At 44.8% G+C, this 21,007-nt stretch overlaps 1 protein-coding gene across 4 annotated transcripts in view; it reads right to left on the minus strand.

Moving 5' to 3' along the window:
- The window catches only part of DENND1A (DENN domain containing 1A), a 528,338-nt gene that overhangs the window by 45,588 nt on the left and 461,743 nt on the right, over positions 1-21,007 (minus strand). For 3 of the 4 annotated variants that reach the window (XM_012802455.2, XM_012802453.2, XM_023510504.1), the window contains exons 17-19: positions 19,259-19,330; positions 18,041-18,097; positions 9,847-9,978 (exon numbers count right to left, since the gene is read on the minus strand). In XM_012802455.2, the coding sequence (XP_012657909.1) occupies positions 9,847-9,978; positions 18,041-18,097; positions 19,259-19,330 (261 nt within the window). Of the gene's footprint in view, positions 1-9,846; positions 9,979-18,040; positions 18,193-19,258; positions 19,331-21,007 lie in introns of those variants that run through there. The other variant, XM_023510505.1, reaches the window with a different exon arrangement.

A 21,007-nucleotide genomic window follows, 5' to 3' on the forward strand; every position in this document is an offset into this window, starting at 1 on the left:
TTTTTTTTTTTTTGACATAGGGTCTCACTCTGTTGCCCAGGCTGGAGAGAAGCGGTGATTACAGTTTACTGTAATCTCAAAGTGTTCCTGTGCCCTTAGTCTCCCAAGCAGCTGGGAATATAGGCACACACCACCATGTCTGCTAATTTTAAAATTTTTTGTAGAGACAAGGTCTCACAATGTTGTCCAGCTAATCTTGAATTCCTGGCCTCAAGTGATCCTCTCTCACTGGCCTCCCACTCTGGGATTATAGGTATGAGTCACTGCACCTGAGCCTCTCCCTTCTTTTGACAGTGGCTTCCTGATTTCATTTCTAGAAATCATCTCTTCTTCATCTCCTGGCATGTCCTTACTATGGGCCCTACCTGTGGCATAACAGAAAACCCTTTGCCACAATAATTGGTTCCAATGGACACATGATCAACATCAGTTCAGTGAGTGAATCCCATGCTTTGTGTGGAAGTTACTGGGAAGTGACACCCATTTTCCTGTCGGTCTTGCACCTGGAAGGATGTCGCCTGGAGCTGCTGCAGACATCTTGCCCCTAGGAGGAGAATGCCTGCCGAAGAATGGTGCCAGCAGAAGAGGCAAAGCCAAGAAATGCAATGAAAACCTGGGGCTAGGGTCTGGTTCCCATGACTTGATACCAAGCTCACTTGAAGCTAGTATGAGACCACAATTCTCTTTTGGGTCCTTGCAACTAAACATGCTCACAGCTCGTGCATTTAATAGTAAATGCAGCTACTATTAAATGTAGCAGAGGCCCTGCCTCTGGTCTCTGGGACTGGACTGGCACCTGCTACCCTGATGCTAATTCCTACACACACCCAGTTCTCATTCTGTAGTCTACTCCCTCACACACATCACAAAAGCACCCAGCATTATCAAGCCTCCAGTGTCAACCAGGGGGTTGGATGTATGGAGTCCACACCAGGTGCCAATGCCAGCTCATGTGTCTTGCTTCCAAGTGAAACCCAGAAACATTCAGGGGGGGGGCCTAAGGTCTGTAAGGAAACCAAGAACAAAACTTTACTTGTGGCCCGCCCTCTGGGATCCTAGGGACTTGCCCAGGCTGTTGCTCTGGCGCCATCACTACAAGCCCTGCAGGAAACTCCCATGTTCTTAGCACAAAGCTGGGCAGGAACTTGAGCTTTAGAATAAACAGCAATGGTTTCAATCCTGTTGCTTCTGAGCTATATGACTAAGTCCCCATCCTCTGCGAACTGTCTCCTCTGCAAGAGAGGGTAATATCTGAGACCCTCAGTAAGCTAACATATAGGCATGGCCTACCACAGTGCCTAGAGATGGAACCAAGTGTAACAGACAGCCATCTCTCTAGGTCTCCACAAGGTGCCTAGCAGGCAGTGAGCGATTCATCCCCTGCTCTCAGACCTGGCCTGTGAGAGGTGCTCAGAATGACCGTAAAGTGCTCAAGTCCTACAAGGAGGGGTGGTCTGGGAGGGTGACTGACCTTGGCCCTCTGCAGCCATCCTTAATTTGTGCTGAACAGAGGTGGTGTAGGTTAGAAAGCAAATTGCTACTCTGAACCTGGATTTTCACTTGGCTGCTGCCAGCAGCCTTTCCACGATACATCAGGAGCTCTAGCCTCTGAGCTGAGCTCTCTGGCCTTCTTCGGCTCCCTATAACAAGAGGGACACTATCTGAGAAGGCGATGCTGATGCCTAATCAGACAGCTCCTGAATTTTCAACTCAATCCTTATGAATTTCTAGAATCTGATTTCTCTTTTTTGATTGGTAAGTTTTTCCTCCTGAAATCGAATGTATCTGCTCAGAGGAACACACCCCAGCCTTATTCACCTTTCATCAGGAAGCTGTTCCCGGCCTAGCCGGGGCTATGAAGGGGTGAGGCATGGGGAAAGACAGGCCTCGCCAGCCACGCTTGACAGGCAGACCTGACAAACCACCACCAATTAGGGGCCACGCTGCTTTTGGTCATGGCAATGAATGAGCTAAAACAACTTTGGACAGTCACCCCAAGAGGACCGAAGGCAGGACAGTGTCAACGTTACCCTGTGGCTGGCACAGAGGGTGGATCAAAGCAGGAGGAGCTGGGGGAACAGAGCTGGGAGACCAGCACAGTGGCTCTGCTTGCCTATACAAAGAGCGTGACCAAAAGGGCAGAAAAAGGGGCCAATGGATGAGAGGAAATACAATTTGGAAATGACAGTGTTTAAGAGAGTGGCATGCAGGGAGCTCTGCCTCACAGACCAGGAGTGTGTGGTGGAATGAGGCCAAGAAAATGACTTTGGGCTATAGTCTGCAAGGCTGGTCAGCTGCTTAAGCCTTCCTGTGCCCTGTGCTCCAACTGCCCATGGCCCCTTCTTTTTACGTGTCTGAGTCAGGCTTGGGCAGCATTATCTCCTCCCACCAGTGCTGGCTCCTGGCCGTGCTACCAGCACCTGTCCCTCAGCACCATGACGCTTGGTGTCCTCTGGGTTTAGGTTTTGCCTTTCCCACCCAGAGCCGTAGGGACACAGGTCAGTTATGAGTGTGTGCCAGGAGGGCAGCCTCTGGGGAACACATGTTCTGAGAGCCAAGGTGACGGGGCTGGTGGGAGGCTGTGTTAGCGGGTGAGTGACAGCTAGGTGCTTCGAGGCAATATCTCATTTAATCCGTATAACAATCCAAGATATGGGTGCGATCACCCTCACTCCAAGAATAGGAAACCGAATTCCACTGAGACTCAGGAACTTACTGAAGGTCACCAGCTCATTAGTGACAGAGCTGAAATTTAAGTCCAGAGTGGCCCAGCTCTATAATCTGCTTGGGCCCCTATACCTCACTGCTTCCTGTAACTGCTCAGCACGTGCCTTTCAGCAGTTAAACTTTGGGGAAGAAGGGGGCTGTATTTGCTTTCTCTCTCTCTATGAATGGATGTATGTGTGTCTGCGTGCTTGTATGAAATTTTGTGCCATACCATTTGGAAGTTGCAGGCATCCTGATATTTTAGTATGATTCTCCTAGGAACAAGATAAATCTCTACAAAACCATAATATTAACAATAATTCTATAATATCATCTACCATTTTAGTCTGTCTTCAAATTTTCCAACCTTCCCAAGAACGCCTTTAAAACTTTTTTAAAAAACACAATCCAAGTTAGCCTCACACTTTGCATCGGGTTATGTGCCTTAGTCTCTTTACAGATAAAATCCTGGTGCCTAATTTATTCTGTTGCTTGCTTTCATCTGATGTGATTCACAGGACGTCAGGCCTTCCCTGTCCCCCTCTTTCCACCACTAGGCTACTGGAGCAGTTTCCCCCTCCCCGGGCAGCAGGTCGGGGAGGAGGGTCCCTGTCCTCTGCTTTTTCCTTTCCCCTCTTCCTGGAACATATATGACTGACCTGACAACCTCATAAAAACCCACCAAATGAGACAGGATCTAAATTTCTAGAATACAAAGCTATTTCTACCTGGAAACAAAATCCTTATTTAGGGAAAGTGAATTTGAAAATAGCTTTTGACCAACAATGGAATATTCATTTTTCCTTTTCAAATGAACAGAATTGTAAGCATACAACTGAAGTAAAACCAAATAACTTGCTGAACACCCAACACTATTCAAACAACAATCAATTGTTGCTGAATTTAAATATCCACACCAATTACCCCAGGGTGTTCACTGACTGCCAGCTCAGTGCCAGGCCCTGTGGATAACAATGGACTTCCAAGAGGCTCATGTTTGCCTTGGGAGACAAGCACTGAAGAAACAACTAGAAGCTGTGTGTTAAGTGTGGCATTTGCAAAGTTCAGGTGTAGCACAAAGATGGGAGTAACCAATTCTTTTAGGGTAGTCCAGAGAATTTACAGAAGGGACCTGCTCTGGTGTTGGACAGGCAGATCAGGAAGGCCTCACACACCAGGCTGAGAAGGAAGGTGGACTCTTTAGGGAAGACTAGAAGTAGGGGTTGACATGGCCACTTGTGCACACTTCAGGTGGCCCCCTACAAGGCCATGTGCATGCTCAGTGTGGATGCCTGACTGAGCAGACTGAGTGTAGCAGTCCGGATGAGTGATTACGCGGCCTGCACCAAAGCTGAGGCAGAGGGGGTGGAGAGAAGACACGGCAGTGCTCAGGAGAGAGGCTCTGGGAGAGGGCGGGTGGGCCAGGTTCCGGGCACAGTACCATTTACTGACCTGGGAGGAGGAGGAGGAGGGAGCTTGGTGGGCAGTGTACTTTCAGACTAGAAGCCTGGGATTTGCAGTGTCTGGAGAACACGGGACATCTCTGGGAGGTGGTGGGGAGGCAACGGCTGAATGGAAAGGAATTATGTGTGACTTCCAAGATCAATGAGGCAGAAGGAATTTCTCAGGGCACTCAGAGCCAAGGGTGCTGAGAAGGCATTTGCTTGCCTGGCGTCTTCTCCAGCCCAGCATGGGACAGGCACCAAATGACCCGGCACATGCCTGTGAAGCCAAAATTCTCCATGCACACAGAGAAGCAGGCGACCACATCCCAAGAGCTGCTTCTGGAGGGTGTGTGTGGGGGTATCCAACCCTCTCTGCTGCAGCTCTGGAAGCCTCAGGGGCTCTTGGTTTTGGTTTTGGCTTAACCAGATTTTCAAACTTTTTGTTAAAGAGGTCTAGAAACCTTTGCTGACATGGGAGAAGAACAGAAGTATCTTTTAATGTATACTTTTTGGAATCTACCAGATTGGAAGGCAAGCAACTACTCTGTCTGCAGGATCAGTCGTTTCCCATCTGGCCTTAGAAGGGCTTTGCTATGATGTTCTCAGGGAGCCTCATCCTCCCACCCACTTCTCAATGGAGGGCTCCTGGGAAGTCCCAGTCCTAGCCATGGCTGAGAGGTTTGGCCACCAGCACCTACCACCATAGCGCAGTGTCACTGGACTTGCACAGTCATTCTCCTGGCCAGGAGAGAGATGTACGTGGCCAAGAGAGGCAGAGGTAGGACTGCCGGGTTTGGAGTAGGAATTAGCTACTCATTTCACCAGTGCTGTCCTTGCTGTGTCCTCCTGGGCACAGTGGGTAGGACACCTTCCTTACCAGCTGATGGCAAAGACTCAAGTCAATGAGCAAAGATGTGGAAGCATCTAGTGGCTTGTCCATCTTATTCAATGCAGGGAGCAGAGCAGTTTCCATGGGGTGCGGGGGTAGCAGTCACCTCTGCTTATTCCCCAGAAGGGAAGGAGGTCAAGGTAAGATACTCTAGCTGAGGGTGCCCCGGCACTGCTGGGGAGCATGCGGCTTCCTCACTCCTATAGCCACAGAAAGGAGGGAATGTCCATTCCCATCCCAGCAGAGGAAAATATGGGGGAATCCTTAGCTCTCTGAGCCTTCTCGCTCACCCCTGTCCAGAAAAGGAGACATGCCATTCCCTGGGGCTTGGGAGAAGGAACTGGGCAGGCCTCCTCACCCCTTCCAGCTTCCTCCTGTGGGGCAGCCAGTCCCCAGGCCCTGGGGCAGCTCCTCCTTGGTAGGAGTTTATGGGTAGCACTGCCCTAGGTAAGGTCCACCATTGTGTCCTTATCCTATGTGGAGTAAGCCAGTCTTTTAAATTTGGAGGCAAAGTTTTAACATTTGGCCTCAGGTCTAATGCTATATTCTCCTTTTAGTCGTCTTCTTCTTTTTTTTTTTTTTTTTTTTTTGAGACAGTCTCAGTATGTCACCCTTGGTAGAGTGCCATGGTGTCAAAGCTCACAGCAACCTCGAACTCTTGGGCTTAAGTGATTCTCTTATCTCAGCCTCCCAAGTATCTGGGACTATAGGCACTAGCCACAATACCCAGCTATTTTTTTGTTGTAGTTGTCGTTGTTTAGCAGGCCTGAGCTGGGTTCAAACCCACCAGCCTCAGTGTGTGTGGCTGGCACCCTAACCACTGAGCTATGGGCGCCAAGCCTTTCCTTTTAATCTTATTGATAAAAATGCTGGCCTTTTATCTCATTTGACTGTCCCCTGGGCCTTGTTTCTCAACTGATTCTGAACTTGAGATGGTGAAAACAGTAATTTAAATCCTTTCTAAACCTGAACATTGACCAAGGTAGGAATAGACAGATATTGTTGAGTTATGTGGCACTTTCAAACTCTTTGAAGAAACCACTCATGGTAAGGAAGCAGAGGCCAAACTCAAAATCTACTTATTTTGCTCCTCACTGACCTTAGGGGGGGTAACATATTTCTTTTCTTTTCTTCTTTCTTTTTCTTTCTTTCTTCTCTCTCTCTCCCTCCCTCCCTCCTTTCCTTCTTCCTTTCTTTCTTTTTGAGACACAGTTTCACTCTGTCACCCTGGGTGCTATGGTGTCATAGCTCACAGCAACCTCAAACTTTTGGGTTCAAGCAATCTTATTGTCTCAGTCTCCCAAGTAGCTGGGACTACTAGGTGCCCACCACAATGCCAGGCTAGTTTTTCTATTTTTAGCAGAGATGGGGTCTCACTCTGGTCTTGAACTCTTGAGCTCAAGCAATCTACCCACCTCGGCCTCTCAAAGTACTAGGATTACAGATGTGAGCCACCATGCCCAGCCCACGTGTCTGGTTTAGAAAACAAATGAATTATTAGTGAGTTCAGTCACTTGACTGAGTATCTTTTAAGGATAGAGTCCAACTTGAGACTGTGACGAGTGGTCCGGGGGGTGGAAAGGTTGCCTTCATGGGCTAGAGTGCTCTGAGCTCTCCTCTCTCACGGCCTTGTCACTCTGGGTCAAGGCTGTCTACCAGCTGGTCTGTCTCCATCACTACGTCCCACATGGTGGGCACTGAGGACTTACTTATCTCACACATGGTATGTGTCAATATCTACACGAATGCAGACATAATTAAATGGAGGAATGGTCACAGCCTTGAAAGAGAGACTTCACTGAGCACCTTCCCTCCTTGGCAGTGACAGCTCTTACCTTCATACTAAGCCCCCTCTTGCTAGCCCCCACTGCAGAGCTGCTGAGGTCCCCCCATGACCTTGGAGGTCTCCATGAAGCTCCCTATTAACTGCATGGGTACCAGCTTTGCAAAGTAGAGAGATTAAAGAGCTTTCTCAACAGTCTCCATCCCCACGGGCAAACTAAGTGTGCTTAAAGTACAAAATCCAAAGAAATACAAACCCAAGGCAAAGATTCTTCTGAGGTTAGTATGCATTATCTGGCTAGCTGAAATTCTTTGGCTGGGCACATCGGCTTTAACAGACACATCAAATGACTAAAGTCCTTACTTGGTGAGAGAGTTGGCGTGGGCTAAAGGCAGACTCTCCTGGGTTTCTGAGCTGCTGATGTGACCTGGACAGATCCCTTCATGTCTCTGAGCTCCAGTTTTGGGTCCATAAAATGGGGCTAATGATTGCTTCCTCAAAGGGATATGGCAGAGGTGACACGAGTTATTGAAGGGATCTGTTGTTTTCCAAAAAGAGACTATATAGCACCGGGGCTACATGAGTGGTTTTGGTGATCCACGGATGGGTACTTAAAATTTTGTCTTTATAAGCTTAGGAAAAACTTGGATTTTGCCAATGTTACTGCTATAGATGTATTTGTACAGATGTCAGGTTTGAGTCTATTTAAAGAAAAACATCAAGTAAAAAAAACAGTGCAGATGTAGGAGAGCATGGCAAACATTTCTGAAATGGAACTCAAATGGCTGCTGTTTGGGGACAGTAGCAAGTTCCTAAAACTTGTGCCTGCCAGTAGTAGGTGCTCTAGAAATGCTGTCATGGTCAATGGTTCATCAAACCAGCACCCGGGGAAGAGCTACAGGACAACCCACCACAGGGGCAAAGCTGGAAAGAGTTAAAAGAACAGGGTCTCCCACCCCTCCTGCAGCTAATCTGTCACCTAATGAAGAAGGGGCCGGCACAAGTGAGCTGGCTGGCAGTTCACTTACAGCAAACTGATTAAGAATGTTCAACCAACAGCAGACTGTAGACCTTTCCAGAGAAAATAAATAGAGTGTAGACTGTATGCAAATGTGTTTGTCACTTTGACAGCACGTCTCAATTAAGGCATCTCGCGGCTGTGGGGAGGCTCTCCGGCTGCAGCTGGAAGGGAGAGCCCGCTGCATGGCTGATACTAGGGGCTTGACCTTAATCCGCATGCATGCATTAAAAAAAAATCCTGCCTTCCTGTATACTTGCATAATGCCGGCAGCCACGTGAGGGAAGTGACAAACGAGGAAAAAAAGCCACTTTCATCCTCTCCAGTTTACAGACCTGTGAAGGCACAGACAGCTCTTATTTCAACAGAGTTTGGGGTGGCTTTTTTAATTGTTTATCCCCCACCCGTGTGCGCACACATACTCTTATTCTGCATTTAGCTGGGAATGACATTAAAGCATCTCTACTTCTGGCTGAAATGGAAAGAAGGTCTTTCTCCATTTCAAATAGGGCCTCCTTTTTTTGTGTTTCGAAAATGGAATGTTTAACACCATGAAATCCCGCTCCCCCGCCCCCTCTTTCTCTGTAATGGGCTCCAAACTCCAGCGAGGGGCTCCTTTCATGGGAAGGTTAGTGTGTGCAGGAATGAGGACAAAGGAAGGCAGGAAGCTGACTCTGGAATGCCATGCTGGCGACAACCGACCAGGGCTGTGCTTTCAGCAAACACAGCCAGGGAACCGGGGCGCAGATTTCTCCAGCAGGGCCTGAACCAGGCAGGGGTGGGGAAGGCCGATCTTCAGGGGGACAGACGCCAGTGCAATTTGACGATTCTCATTAACCGACTGAGCACCGCCCCGTGGATGCCTTCTTCGCTTCATTTTAATTTTTATAGCATCCTTTTAAGTGTAAAATCAGAGAAGGGGATGAACCTATCCAAGTTAAAGATGTATGAATATATTATCTGGAAATATTGATGAGAAAAAAACCATTTTTATGTTCCAACCAACACACCCCTTACCAGAATAACATACAGCAACAATTTTGTTAAGTTCCCTTCGTTTCTAAATAGCTCAATGCCCAGTACACAGTAGGCACGTGATAAATGTCTGTTAAAAACAGGAAAATTTTAAATGTAGGCATCTAGACCCTTTATGTGGTAAAACAGCAATCACATTTAAGATAAAAATCATAAACCCTATTTTAATCACGCGTCCTGATAAATGGTTAAAGAATCAGGGGATTTTAAAACAGATAACTTTGTAAATTTTGTTACAGCCATATCTTAACAGAGCCATTTCTCATTAACAAAAAAATTAAATGACTTTTGCTAATCAAAAGTCAACTTAAGAGAAGCAGGGGAGGGTATGCCATCATTTTCAGTCAAAAATATAACCAGAGAGAGGAAAGGAATAAAAAATTTTAGTTTCTGCACAGAGTACAATGTTTTACTAAGGGGGAAAAATAATCAAAGAAATAGACAATTTTTCAAATGCTCAGGTCATTGAAAACAGCTGGTTAAAGAATCGGATCTCCAGGACCCGTAGCTTGGGTGTTTACTTTGAGAAGCACGACTCCCGATATTGATTTTCAGGAAGTACATTAATAAAGAACTCCTAATTGATTTTTTTAAGACTTCGCTTGTTGCCTTTTATTTGAAGGTGCAAAGAAGGGCCTGGGATGCTAAAGTGTTCTAATGAGATGCTTAGCTAACGGAGACACCTTAAACGGAGTGCCTGGAGTGGGGGAGACAGCAGCTGCATTTAATGACTTCATTCAATAGCTGAGCTAGTTTATGGCCAGAGCCAGGCTGTCTCCTCAGAATTTTTGAAAATTCACCTTCAAAACATGTTTGCACCAAATAAACATCCGAAGATGTAAAAACCTCCATGCAGTTGCTTTGCTGAAGAGAGATGAAATGAAAACCTGTCTGCTGAATGTGCTACAGTGCCAGCAAAAACCAAAAACCAAAAAACAGAACAGACTGATACAAGGGCCAGGGCACATACCTGTCCAAAGTGGACTGTGATTGGCCGTCGGTCTTCCCGGAGCTTGGGGTCCTTGGCTTCCACCAGTGGGGATGGTGCCGTCTTTGGCAGCTGCTCTTCTGAGGTGGGGACACAGCCATTCTCAGTGATGTCCTGCAGGGAGAAGGATTGTTGCAGGTTGGTGTGGGGTCCTGGCACCGGCGCTTCCTCCAATCTCACAGCTAAGAGCCCCCTCTGGGATATTCCAAACCTCTCCTCCTGACGGAGATGGAGGGCTAACTTGGCTCTTTGACTTTCAAGGACTTGAGAAATCAAAATCATCCATGTTAAATTACACAGATAACATAATAATTTATAATAGTGGGGAAAAATCATCTTTTATCCTACTACCTTATATAGCTATTTTCATTTTTATATATTCACTTTGTCCACGTGCAGACATTTAAAAATTACTTGTGATCGCAATTCATCCATAATTTTATATCCTGCTTCCCCCCCAATATATTATAAGTATCTCCATGATGCTACATAATCATTATAGCAATTTTAATGGATGCATGATATTTCATTGACTGGATATACAATAATTTAACAAACCATTTCATTAGTATTGGACATTTAGGTTGTTTCAAAAAAAATTTTTTTTTTATTTTCTAAATATCAGTGATAAAAATTGCAGTTGTTTAACTTTTGAATGATTTCTTTTATGGAAATCCCTAGGAATAAAATTACTAGGTCAAAAGATATAAACATTTCTAAGGCTTTTTATTCATTCTACCAAACTGCTTTTCAATTTACATTAACTACCAGCAATAGATGTGTTACCAGCTTCACAGTACTCTTTAGCCCTATCGTTTTTAAAATGTATTGCTAATTTAATAGGTGAAAAATAAGACCTCATTGTTGCTTTAATTTGCATGACTTGAATTATTTGTGCGTGTGGACATTTTTGCCACATTTGTTTACTGCTGATGTTATTGTGAGTGATCTTGTATTGTGTTTCCTCTTTTCTACCCTGATCTCTTCGGCAGGGAATAAAAAGACTAAAGTCTGAGTTAGGACTCCATGACTTGGGAAAAATTTAGGGGCCAATGAACTACTTTAAAATCCAGAAATATACATTAAATTTGTGCTTCTGATGAATGAAATCAAATTGTATGGAAAAGAAAAACTCCAGTGTGCAAAAGGCAGGCCATGGCTCCATTGACTGAATCTGGCAGCTGGCTAGACACGTGGGTTATTTGGAACAAGGATGGGTCCACTTGTCCGATAAGGGTCACATGTTTTATTCAAGTCATGAAAATTGCTTAAATTTCCATTGGAACAAGGCAGAGAATAAATGTATAAATAAATAATATTTAAATAATCATTTTCTTACCAAATAAAAATAACTCATGGCTAGAATTGAATAATGAATATAATTTCCAAATTTTTTCATTGTAACAATAAACGTACATCCTGGTCAACAAAACATGCACTCTTGACACACGTTAAATTCTGCACAAAAGATTTTGATAATTAGTCTCCTTTAACTTCTTAGCTAAACACAGAATGGTGGGGCATGGAGGAAAGTGGTCCCTTATTCAATAATCATGCATTAAGGAAGAGATATATTATCTCCATGTCTCAGTTTCCTCATCTATAAAGTGGGGACATGGTAGGAAGGTAGGAAGATTAAAGGAGACAGATAATTTGGAAACATTATTGGCTACTCAGTAAAGTGGAGGAATCACACACACACACACACACACACACACACACACACACACACTCTGCACATCCAACTGCCTACCTCCTGGCCTCCTTCCCTAAGGAATCATGGCTGCCCGAGAAGGCCAGTCCTGTAGTCTCTACTGCCTGGTAAACAACTAAGGGAGATACTGACCTCTTGGCTTTGCAGGGAGGGCTTGGATCAAGTGGCCCAGATCAGATCAGTCAGTCTCAGCCAGGCTGAGGCTCAGTGATGAAAGAGGTTGCCGACAGCCAATTAGAAACAGCTCTTTTAGAAAGGGGGCTGCCCTAAGGTGCTCAGGTCAAGCGGAACAAAGAGGGGGTAAGGGGTCCTTTTGTGGCAAAAAGCAACAAAGGGCAAAAGGGGTATTTTGGATCTAGGTGGGGCTATCTAGAGGATAGATACAAGAGATTGAATGAGGCTAAACATTAACAAACTCACTTTTGGTGCAGGAAAAGTTTTGCGTGTATGTGTGTGTGATTTGTGTTTGGCTGAAAAAAATAGGGCTGCAAGGTAACACAGTGAGAAAATATTAGTATTAATTGAAAACTATAAGGTGAGAGCTATTTTTAAAAAAGAAAACGTGATAGTTTTAGAAAAAGCATCTTAGTTGAAGCTTGTAAGTAAAAATACTGTCTTCTAGTTTTGTTTTTACTGTTAACTAGCTGTCTGATCCTTCCAATTCACTCAACCTTTCTGCACCTATTTCTTTATTTTTACTTCGGGAGACCACCACCTGCCTGGCAAACTTCAAAGCTACTGGGAGAATGGGTTAAATGAGATGAGATAGGAGGAAGCTTTGAAAGATGTCACAGCACTGTGCAAATTGAACATTAGATCCTTACCCCCTGCAATAGGTACAGAACACCTGCTAAAAAGAAGAGCTTGTCTGTGTGGAGCGCCTACCCCTCGCAGGCACTTTTCTGGACCCCTGACCTTCATTCTCACACTTAGCTCCCACAATGATCACAAGGCAAATAGGATTATCCCTCTTTTATAGGTGAGGAAATAGGGCTTGGGGAGGGTAAATTACTCAAGGTCATGTAGGTAGAAAGTGGAGGAACCCTGACCAACGTGAAGCCTGACATTTGTACCACATTAACCTGCAACAATGGCACAAGTGACGGTACTGACTGAGAATTGCAGAGGTGCCCAGCAAGTCATCAGATGCGATTTCCTCCTCCTCGGAAACCCCTCTTGTTACACCACTCTGCTCCTGCCATGCCTTATGCTATCTTATCTTTGTACCCAATAGATTGAGAGTTCATTGGGGTCTGGGCTCTCTACCCTGGAGCCTTGAATCTCGTACATGCTCTCCAGTAAATCTTTGTGAAGCTGAGCTAAACATTGGGAAGGTGAATGTGTCCAACAGATAAATGTGGCTGTGTGTCAAAAAGTAGCACTGCATATACATTTTATTTATTAGATTAAAAGCTGCAAATGATTTCTTATAAAGTCCTGTGGCTCACCCCACCTATATGCTAACTTTTTCACTCCTTCCCTCACTTGGGGAAAGACAGCTGCTTCCTCCTAGGATGCCACAGTGAACAGAAGAGGAGGAGCCCAAGACAAGAAAGAAAAGGGCCAGTTCATATCCTCTGCTGGACCTACTAACAGAATATTAGACAGAGTAAGGAGTCAGTAAACAGCAACTTTTCTTACCCATGACAAAAAAAAAAAAAGTGGGGGTGCTGCTGGTGAGAATGGAAATTGGCAATTTACAGGAAAAAACCTAAAAGATATACATGCCCTTTGGCCCACTAATTCCATTTTTAGAACTGTATCCTAATTAAATAAAAAGAAATCCTGTAAAGTCTTACCTATGAGGATATACGCCTAGAAAAAGTTGCAAGTAATGTAAGATCTGACAGTGGGACTGATTAAACAATCCACATATGTTTATTACACACTATTTTATGGAGCCATTTAAAACAATGACATGTGGAAGAAACATTTAGTAGCCCTGGGAAATGTCTAAGATATAGTAAATGAAAATACAGGTTATAAAATAAGATTATTTTCTTTTTCCTTCCCTGATTTGTTGCGTTTTCCCCAACAAACATGGATTTTGTTTGCAAACAGCAAAAAAACTAACTTTCTAAATGTCATTTTTAGAAGCAAAAACAAGAAGCAGAGAGGAGGGAGCTGAAGGGTCACACAGGAGGAAGACACTAGACAGAGCTATAGATGAGAGGCCACCAAGGGTGGCAAATCTCTTCCTAACATCCCTGAGGCTCAGCTCAGAGCAACTGGGGTCCTATCAGTTCCCACTCCTCGGTAAAGCAAAAGAGTCAGGAACTAATTGTGGTCCTGTTATTTTCAAAAATCATGACTGCCATCTATCCTCCACCCCTCTGTGGGGAAGGCAGCACAGGATATGATAAGTCCTTGAACATGAGTTCCCAAGAAAAATCAGGAGGCAGGGACCCAGGGTCTTGGGAGACCAGAGGGCATAGGGGCCTCTCAGTGGGTTTGGGTAGGAGCTGAGGACAGGACTTCATGAGTTGGAGATGTGAGATGGAGCCCCATAGCCCACAGTGCAGGCCCTGCTGAAGGAATGGCAGGGGGTCCAGCAGCTGGGGCATTCCACCTCTGACACAAGAAGGTAGAAGGATAGAGAGGTCTTAAAGGTTTCAGTCCAAAGAGTGGCTTAGGTCAGAGCTATGTTCTGTGGACGACCTAAAGGCAGGCAGTCCGACGTCAGCTGTGTTAACACTCAGTGTATGGGCACATGGGTGTCTGGGCAGATGAGGAATATAAGGAAATGGACAGAAGGAAAACTCTCATTTACTGAGTGGCCACCAAGCATTGCTATTTACACACATTACCTCTTCTAATCCTTATAATAATCCTGTAAAAATCTGTATTTCCCTTAGTTTATGGATGAGAAAAACTAGGTTCAGAGTGATCTAGAAACTTATCTGAGGTCACACAGCTAATATCCTACAGAATATTAGGATCCACTGGGTCCAGCTGGTCTGTCTTAGAAACCCAGACACCCCATCACCAGGTGGGGGAGTTTAAAGGTCATCATAGGTATGAGGCAGAGGCCTTCCCATCTCTGACTCACACTACTGGTGGGAAAACTGTCTGTCTCTGTTTTCAGATTTGTGCAGTGCCCTTCATTTCCCAGGCTATCTCACACTGCAGCAAATGCAAATTAAAATATGAATACTGACAGCAAGATAGTAACCAAAGTTGGAACTTCTGTGATTGAGGCTGTTGTGTATTTTAATGTGTCTGGAGACAGGGAGCTGACAGTTGTGTGATAAGGTGTGAAAATGTCTGTTCTACCAGAGTCTACCTAGATCTCCTCGCCCTGGGCATGCTTACGTTCCCTTCAATGGGAACTGTTTGGCCAGAAACTCAAGTCTTGGCAAAACCAACCAGGAACCTGCTCCTTTTAATCACGGAGACTCTAAATCAACACGCTCGATTTGTCCTTTAAAGATCAAAGATTCAGAAACTTCTACAAAGGGCTGTAAAATGGGCCCATTTGGTTAAATCATTTTGATCCTGAAGAAAAAAAGAGAACAATTTCAGGGGTTTCTCAATAGGCAAAAAAGGACATCCCTATGTGAACATCTTAATGCTCCCTGCAGGTGAGGAATCACCCGCAGTCATCACTCCTAACACAGGGCATTCTCCTGCCAGCCTTTCCTGGCTCTGCAGCGGGATGCAATTTGTTGACAGTCACATCCAGCCACAAGGCACTCTTCTGCGGACAGGGTCTGGCAGGGAGACAACTCTGGATGAAAGCACTACACTCTCCCTTAGAAAATGGTGGCTGGGTAGCATCTTTGCCATTTCTTCTTCCTAATTTTGAGCAAGTCAGACTTCAAAGGAGGCCACGCTATAGAAGAACTTGACCACCTTGCTCCATTTATCTAGAGAAACATGTTATCCAACCTTCTCTTTTTGTTGTTGGGTTGAAGCAGAGCAGATACGGAATAAAGCCACACTATAGGATCTATTAACAATTATTTGCCAATGGTCACACGGATATCCTGAAAGCTCCTATTTCAGATGCTTTGAAAATAGGCAGCACAAATGAACAGGGGATGGAGAAGGGGCCCTGCTCAGTCGAATTAGAGATGGACCCTCCACACACCACGATGACCTCTCCACAGGTCGGCCCCACATTTTCTATTTGCAATTCAAACCCAAGGCGAGAGTGAGGAGGGCAAGCTTGGGTTCTTGATTATATCTGTGAGGTCACCATTGCTATGCAGAGTTAGAGGAGGCCAGGTGGCAACCCAGCACATTTGAAAATTGGATCTTTGCTGGGGACTGCCTCAATTTCATGGCAGAAACCAAACTTGGCCGTCTGGATTAGATGCATCTGGGCGGCCACATAGATATGGTGCCATGTAAAGGGGAGGGGGCAGAGGGAAGGGGAACAAAAAAGCCAAGGAAATATTTTCTACTGCTGTGAGAGAGGTCAGGCGAAGCCAAGTCCTAAATTAGCTCAAGAAAGGGAGCTAGAGAGCGCCAGAGCCCCAAGTCCTGTATATACACTGAACAATGCTGGAGTTTCAATTACAAAATAGCTCTCTTCCAAGAACAACTGCAAAACATCAAGTCTGTGGAAATCTGTAAGACCGAAGGGGGGAAAAGTGAAAATTGAAAAGGGTGCACTAATAGATCTGTCAACAGTCCGATGGTGACAAGCCACATTTCTATAAAATGCCTTCACCATTTGTGTCACCTGAAATGTACTGACACTCTCTATAGAACATTATCTCCTAAAGCTATTCTTGAAAAGGCTGGCAGGGGGAAGGGGAGGGGAGGGAGACATCTGCTTCAGATACTATCAAAGAACGGAAAGAGAGATGGTGTGGAAGGAGATCTAGATTGTTTAAACAAACCTTTGAACAACCACACTTAAAATCAGGAGCGTAACTGGCTATTTGCAGAAATGTTAAATATCATAAAAAGGGGATTTTCCTCAGGCCGAATACTTGGCCTGTACAAGCAAGTGGGGAGGTAAGGTGAAGTCTCTAGCGCAATGGTCTGTAGGGAGCACATCTGACCAACAGGGGCGCATCTGTCCCTTGCCTGAGGAGGGACCCAACCAGAGCCTCTGATCCAGACATCAAGGAGGGAAAAATCTCCCCTCCTGGTTGCTCCATTTTATATCTGTAATCCAATTCAGTTCCACGTAACTGGGATAGGAGATATGTTGTTAAAAAAAAAAAAAGTATATTTAGTGACTAAAATCCAAGTAAAGAATGCCACCTGCCTTCCTCTGGCAGGGCACAGCAGACTATAGTTTAAGGTCTATCTGGATTTATACTGGAGGGTTTTAATTTCAGGAAGTGAATCTTAGCTATTAAAAATTTACTCAGTTGAAACTAAGAATTTAAATGCTTAGTCAGAGCAAATTATTTTCCAATTAAAAGAAAGGAATCAATCCCTTCAACCATTTCAAGTTAATTAGAAGTCCTTTCTGACTTTATAAAATTAAAACTGTTTTCAATTTTTTAAAAATTGCAGAGATAGCCAAAAGGCCCTTATTAGAGTGGTACATTTGGGGGCATGGGGGTAATGAAGTAAGTGATCCCAAGCATCCTTTGGAAAACAAAACACTCGTTTTAGGAAGGCAGTGTGAAATACTGAAGTGTAAAAGCACAGCCACGGGAAGTCAGTGGATCTGGAATCTAATCCTGGCTGGGCCATGCTCTAACAGTATGGCCTGGGGCAAATGACTTCCCCTCTGAAGCCTAGTCTCTACTTATGAAATGGGAATAATTCCCCACTGGGTTAAGATTTAAATATGAAAGCTCCTAGCCTGGACCACAATAATAACAATGATGACGTCTATAATAATATAAAAATGCCCTGTCTGTTATAGTACCTTCTCCGTACAAGTCCAGAGATTCAGGTTGGAGAAACCTTAGCCAGGATGTAGCCAGTATGATTTCGTACAATTTTACTAATGGTCCCAGAAGTCAATCAGAGCCCTCCCCTCCCTCCCCAGAGTCTCAAGTAGAAACTGCTGGGCTCGTCCCAGGCAGCCTGTGGCCTCCTCCTCCAACCCACCCTTTGTGCTGTATCTGCGTGCCACGTGCAAGCTGGTACCACAGTGTGGCAGTCACTTCCCTGGAGATGCTTTCTCGGTTTAGGTTACGACCAGGCCTGGGGCAGAGGTCGGCTGTAGGAGGGGCTGAGGAGGCCTAGGGGATTTCTACAGATGCCTGTGAACTCTAGGCCCAGGGGGACCGGCCAGGGATAGACCCGCAATAGTAACTCTGAACTTGCTTGCCTTTGTGGGTTTAAGCTAGAGACTTAATGTTATTTGAAGACAGTTTTTTGTCTGTGAATATTTATAACAGTGTGAAAACTCCCGGACAGCTGGTAATGCATTTTGAAGTGTGTTAACAACACTGTATCAAACAGCTCTCTATTGATCACATCATACTTTTTTGTGGCCATGCATTTCATACACGGTGCTTATACATTTTGAATAAGAACTTCAAGTACCTTTTGCTTCAAGCGGTTTTTCACCTCTTTTATTCCCATTTTTGCATGATCTTTTGCCTGCATGAAAAATTAATTTAAGTTAAGATTCCCTTTCTGTTTCCAGCAGGGACTATGCTTGATTTCAGTCCGTCGAGAATCACCTTCTCTGATTACTAGAAAGAGGAAGGAAAAATGGGATCATCAAGTCGAAAACATAATGGCTATAAAAACAAATACAACGGTAAGAGGTTAAAAAAATCCCTTAAAGAGGCTGCAGAGATTTTTTTCCTGCATTTTGATGGCACAGATTTTTTTTTCTTCTAAAGCCCTTCTTCTGCTCTCTATAATTATTTATCTCGGCAGCCTGGTGACAGCTACTAGGAAGAGTAGAGCAGCAGCTTTTCTGGCTTCAGGATCCAGAATGCCCGTTATATTACACCAGGGCAGGGCCTCAGGGCCTCAGGCCCAATTTTCTCTCCGGGATGAACAGCGAAACAGACTCATCACTGGGTTTCGGTACTGTCACCATTAAATCTCATTTCGGCAGACACCCTGGCTTTTATTTCATGTCATTTTAGATCTGCGTGGTTCTATTGGCAGCTACCCACTCTGTTAAGATGACTACAATTTAAGCATAGAGAGGACTAACACAATTAAAAATGGAAATAAAACAGAACACCCCACTTTGGTGGCTCTGGGTCAAATTAGCAAACAAGAGAAATCACAGGAAAAAAATTGTAGCTTGTGAAAGATGGAGCACTGGGACCTGATGTGTTCTCCTATTTTCACTTGGCTGTGGGCATGAGTCTCACAGATAATGCATTTCCTATAGGGCAGTAATGAGAGAGATGATGAAGAATTTGGGAAAAAAAAATTAAAGGGTATATCCCACTGCATTCTTTAGTAACCTGAAAAGGAGCTGCTTTGTTTTGCCCTAATAATGGGGATGCGGGTAGGAAAACTTTCATGGAGCAGCCTGAATTTTAGCCACCATTTTAAAAGCTAAAACCAGTGGCCTCCCATTTCTCTACTGCAGCCACTATGAACAGCAGCACCTTAAATTAAAGCTGAACTGGTTGTCAAATCTCAATGCTAATAATTCTATGATCATCGAGACCTTCAGGAAATAGCAAAGCAGCCCCCGAGTCATCTCTGCAATAGAAGATCGAGTTGACTGAATAGTGCCAGCATGCTAAGGAACAGATCTGTTTGGATCCTGAGACTAAGACCAGTACTTACGAACTTGTAGACAGTCTTCATGGCTGGATTTGCTTTTGTTTTTACAGTATTCAGAATTGCTCCACTTCCTTTCTATAATAAAAATGTCAATTAGCAATTTGGGGTGAAGACAGAGTAGACCAACACCAACAAAGACCTCTTCTCTTCCATCAACTTGAATTGCTTTTCAAAGGGTTTATTCAAATAAACCAATAGAAACTGGTCCTGGACGGTCATGGTCATGGTTATGGCAGAATAGCTCTGGGTGGGTATATGCAGGTTGTGGGAGCGTGGCCTTGGGATGAGGAGTGTGATGACCAGCTTAGGTGGAACCCTGGGCTCAATGTTTTGGCTGGAAGGGAAGAGTATCTCAGGCTGTCTGAGGCAAGCATTTTCCTATAATCATCTGTGGCTTTTCAGGAAATTTCAGTTACCACGGACAATACTCAGGAAGTTTAATAATTGTGGATTCTACAGCAGACACCAAGCCAGGGCAGAAAATGGGATCCTGGTCAGGCAGGATCGCTGGGAACTATGCTGCTACCCATGAAACTTCCTTTCCTCACCTTGGTTTTCTGTGTTGTGTTTTAAAATCTCTCTGGTAGGCTGCTTCCCTTAACATCTAAATGTTGAGAAAAGGAAAGAATGAATAGCCATCAATGTTCACTGTGGCTTTACTGTACATCTAATACACCAACTTCTTGCTCATTTTCTTTATGGAGCAGGGGAGAAGAGGAGGAGGCAAGGCCTTCCCACTACATTAAGGAGGTGATGGAGGGATTTGAGGTGCACAGGCCAAGTTTTCATAGTTGTGCACGAATCTTCAGTCTTGTCCCTGCAGACATGTTGGGAGGGCTCATTTCACGGGTGCCCCATGTTAGGCTCTGAGGGCGCTGAGCCAAAGGAGGCCTGGTCTCTGCCTCCAAAAACCTCCAGTTGCAGGGGGTGGTCCATGGTAAATAACTAAAACAGCAGGTGATGAGGTGATGACAGCCGTAATGGCTGTGTGCACCAGGAGTGTGGAGACACAGGAGAACAGGGAAGGCCTTGGAAACCTTAGACCCGGTCCGTGAAGGATGAATAGGAGTGGATGTGAGGATAGGAGGGGAAGAACGTTCTAGGGATAGGAAATAGCTCATAAAAAAGTACAGAAGCTGAAAAGCCATAATCCACTCTGTAACGAGAGATTACACTGTACAGTGGGATGGTTGGTAAGTGGGACTGGGAGGCCAGATGGGGTCAGCTTGTGAAGGGCCTGCAATGCCAGGCTAAGGGTTGGTACTCTGGAGGCTTTTTAATGTCACATAATCAGATTTATGGTGGTTTAGAAACTGATTGAATGGAGAGAAACTGGAAACAGTGGGAATATAAGATATAGTAATTACTGGCTTTCATTTTTAGTACAATATGTGGTAAATGGCCACATTAGAAATTTTGAGCTTTAATTAAAAACATTACAATTTGACATTCTATGCTGTCCTACAGCATTCTATGTTGTAGGACAATAGGAAATTTTCACCCACTCATTTATTCCATACTGCTTTCCAAAATTACTCAGTATCCTATTTAAATGGTCCTTTGGCGTATTGAAACTCCCTTTATCAATCAATCAACAAGTCCTTATTGCTCCTCTCTGACTTGCCAAGCGCTGTGTTTGGCCATACAAGAAGAACAAAGGACGTCTTTCATCGAGGAGTTGCTTACTCTCGGCCAACTGCAGCCACGTCCAAGGGGCTCGCCTTGGCAGCAGCGCCCTTGGCCCGTGAGCAG

The sequence above is a fragment of the Otolemur garnettii genome, unplaced genomic scaffold (assembly GCF_000181295.1).
Source record: "Otolemur garnettii isolate 467f Iridium unplaced genomic scaffold, OtoGar3 scaffold00014, whole genome shotgun sequence".
In the NCBI taxonomy this organism is placed as follows: Eukaryota; Metazoa; Chordata; class Mammalia; order Primates; family Galagidae; genus Otolemur; species Otolemur garnettii.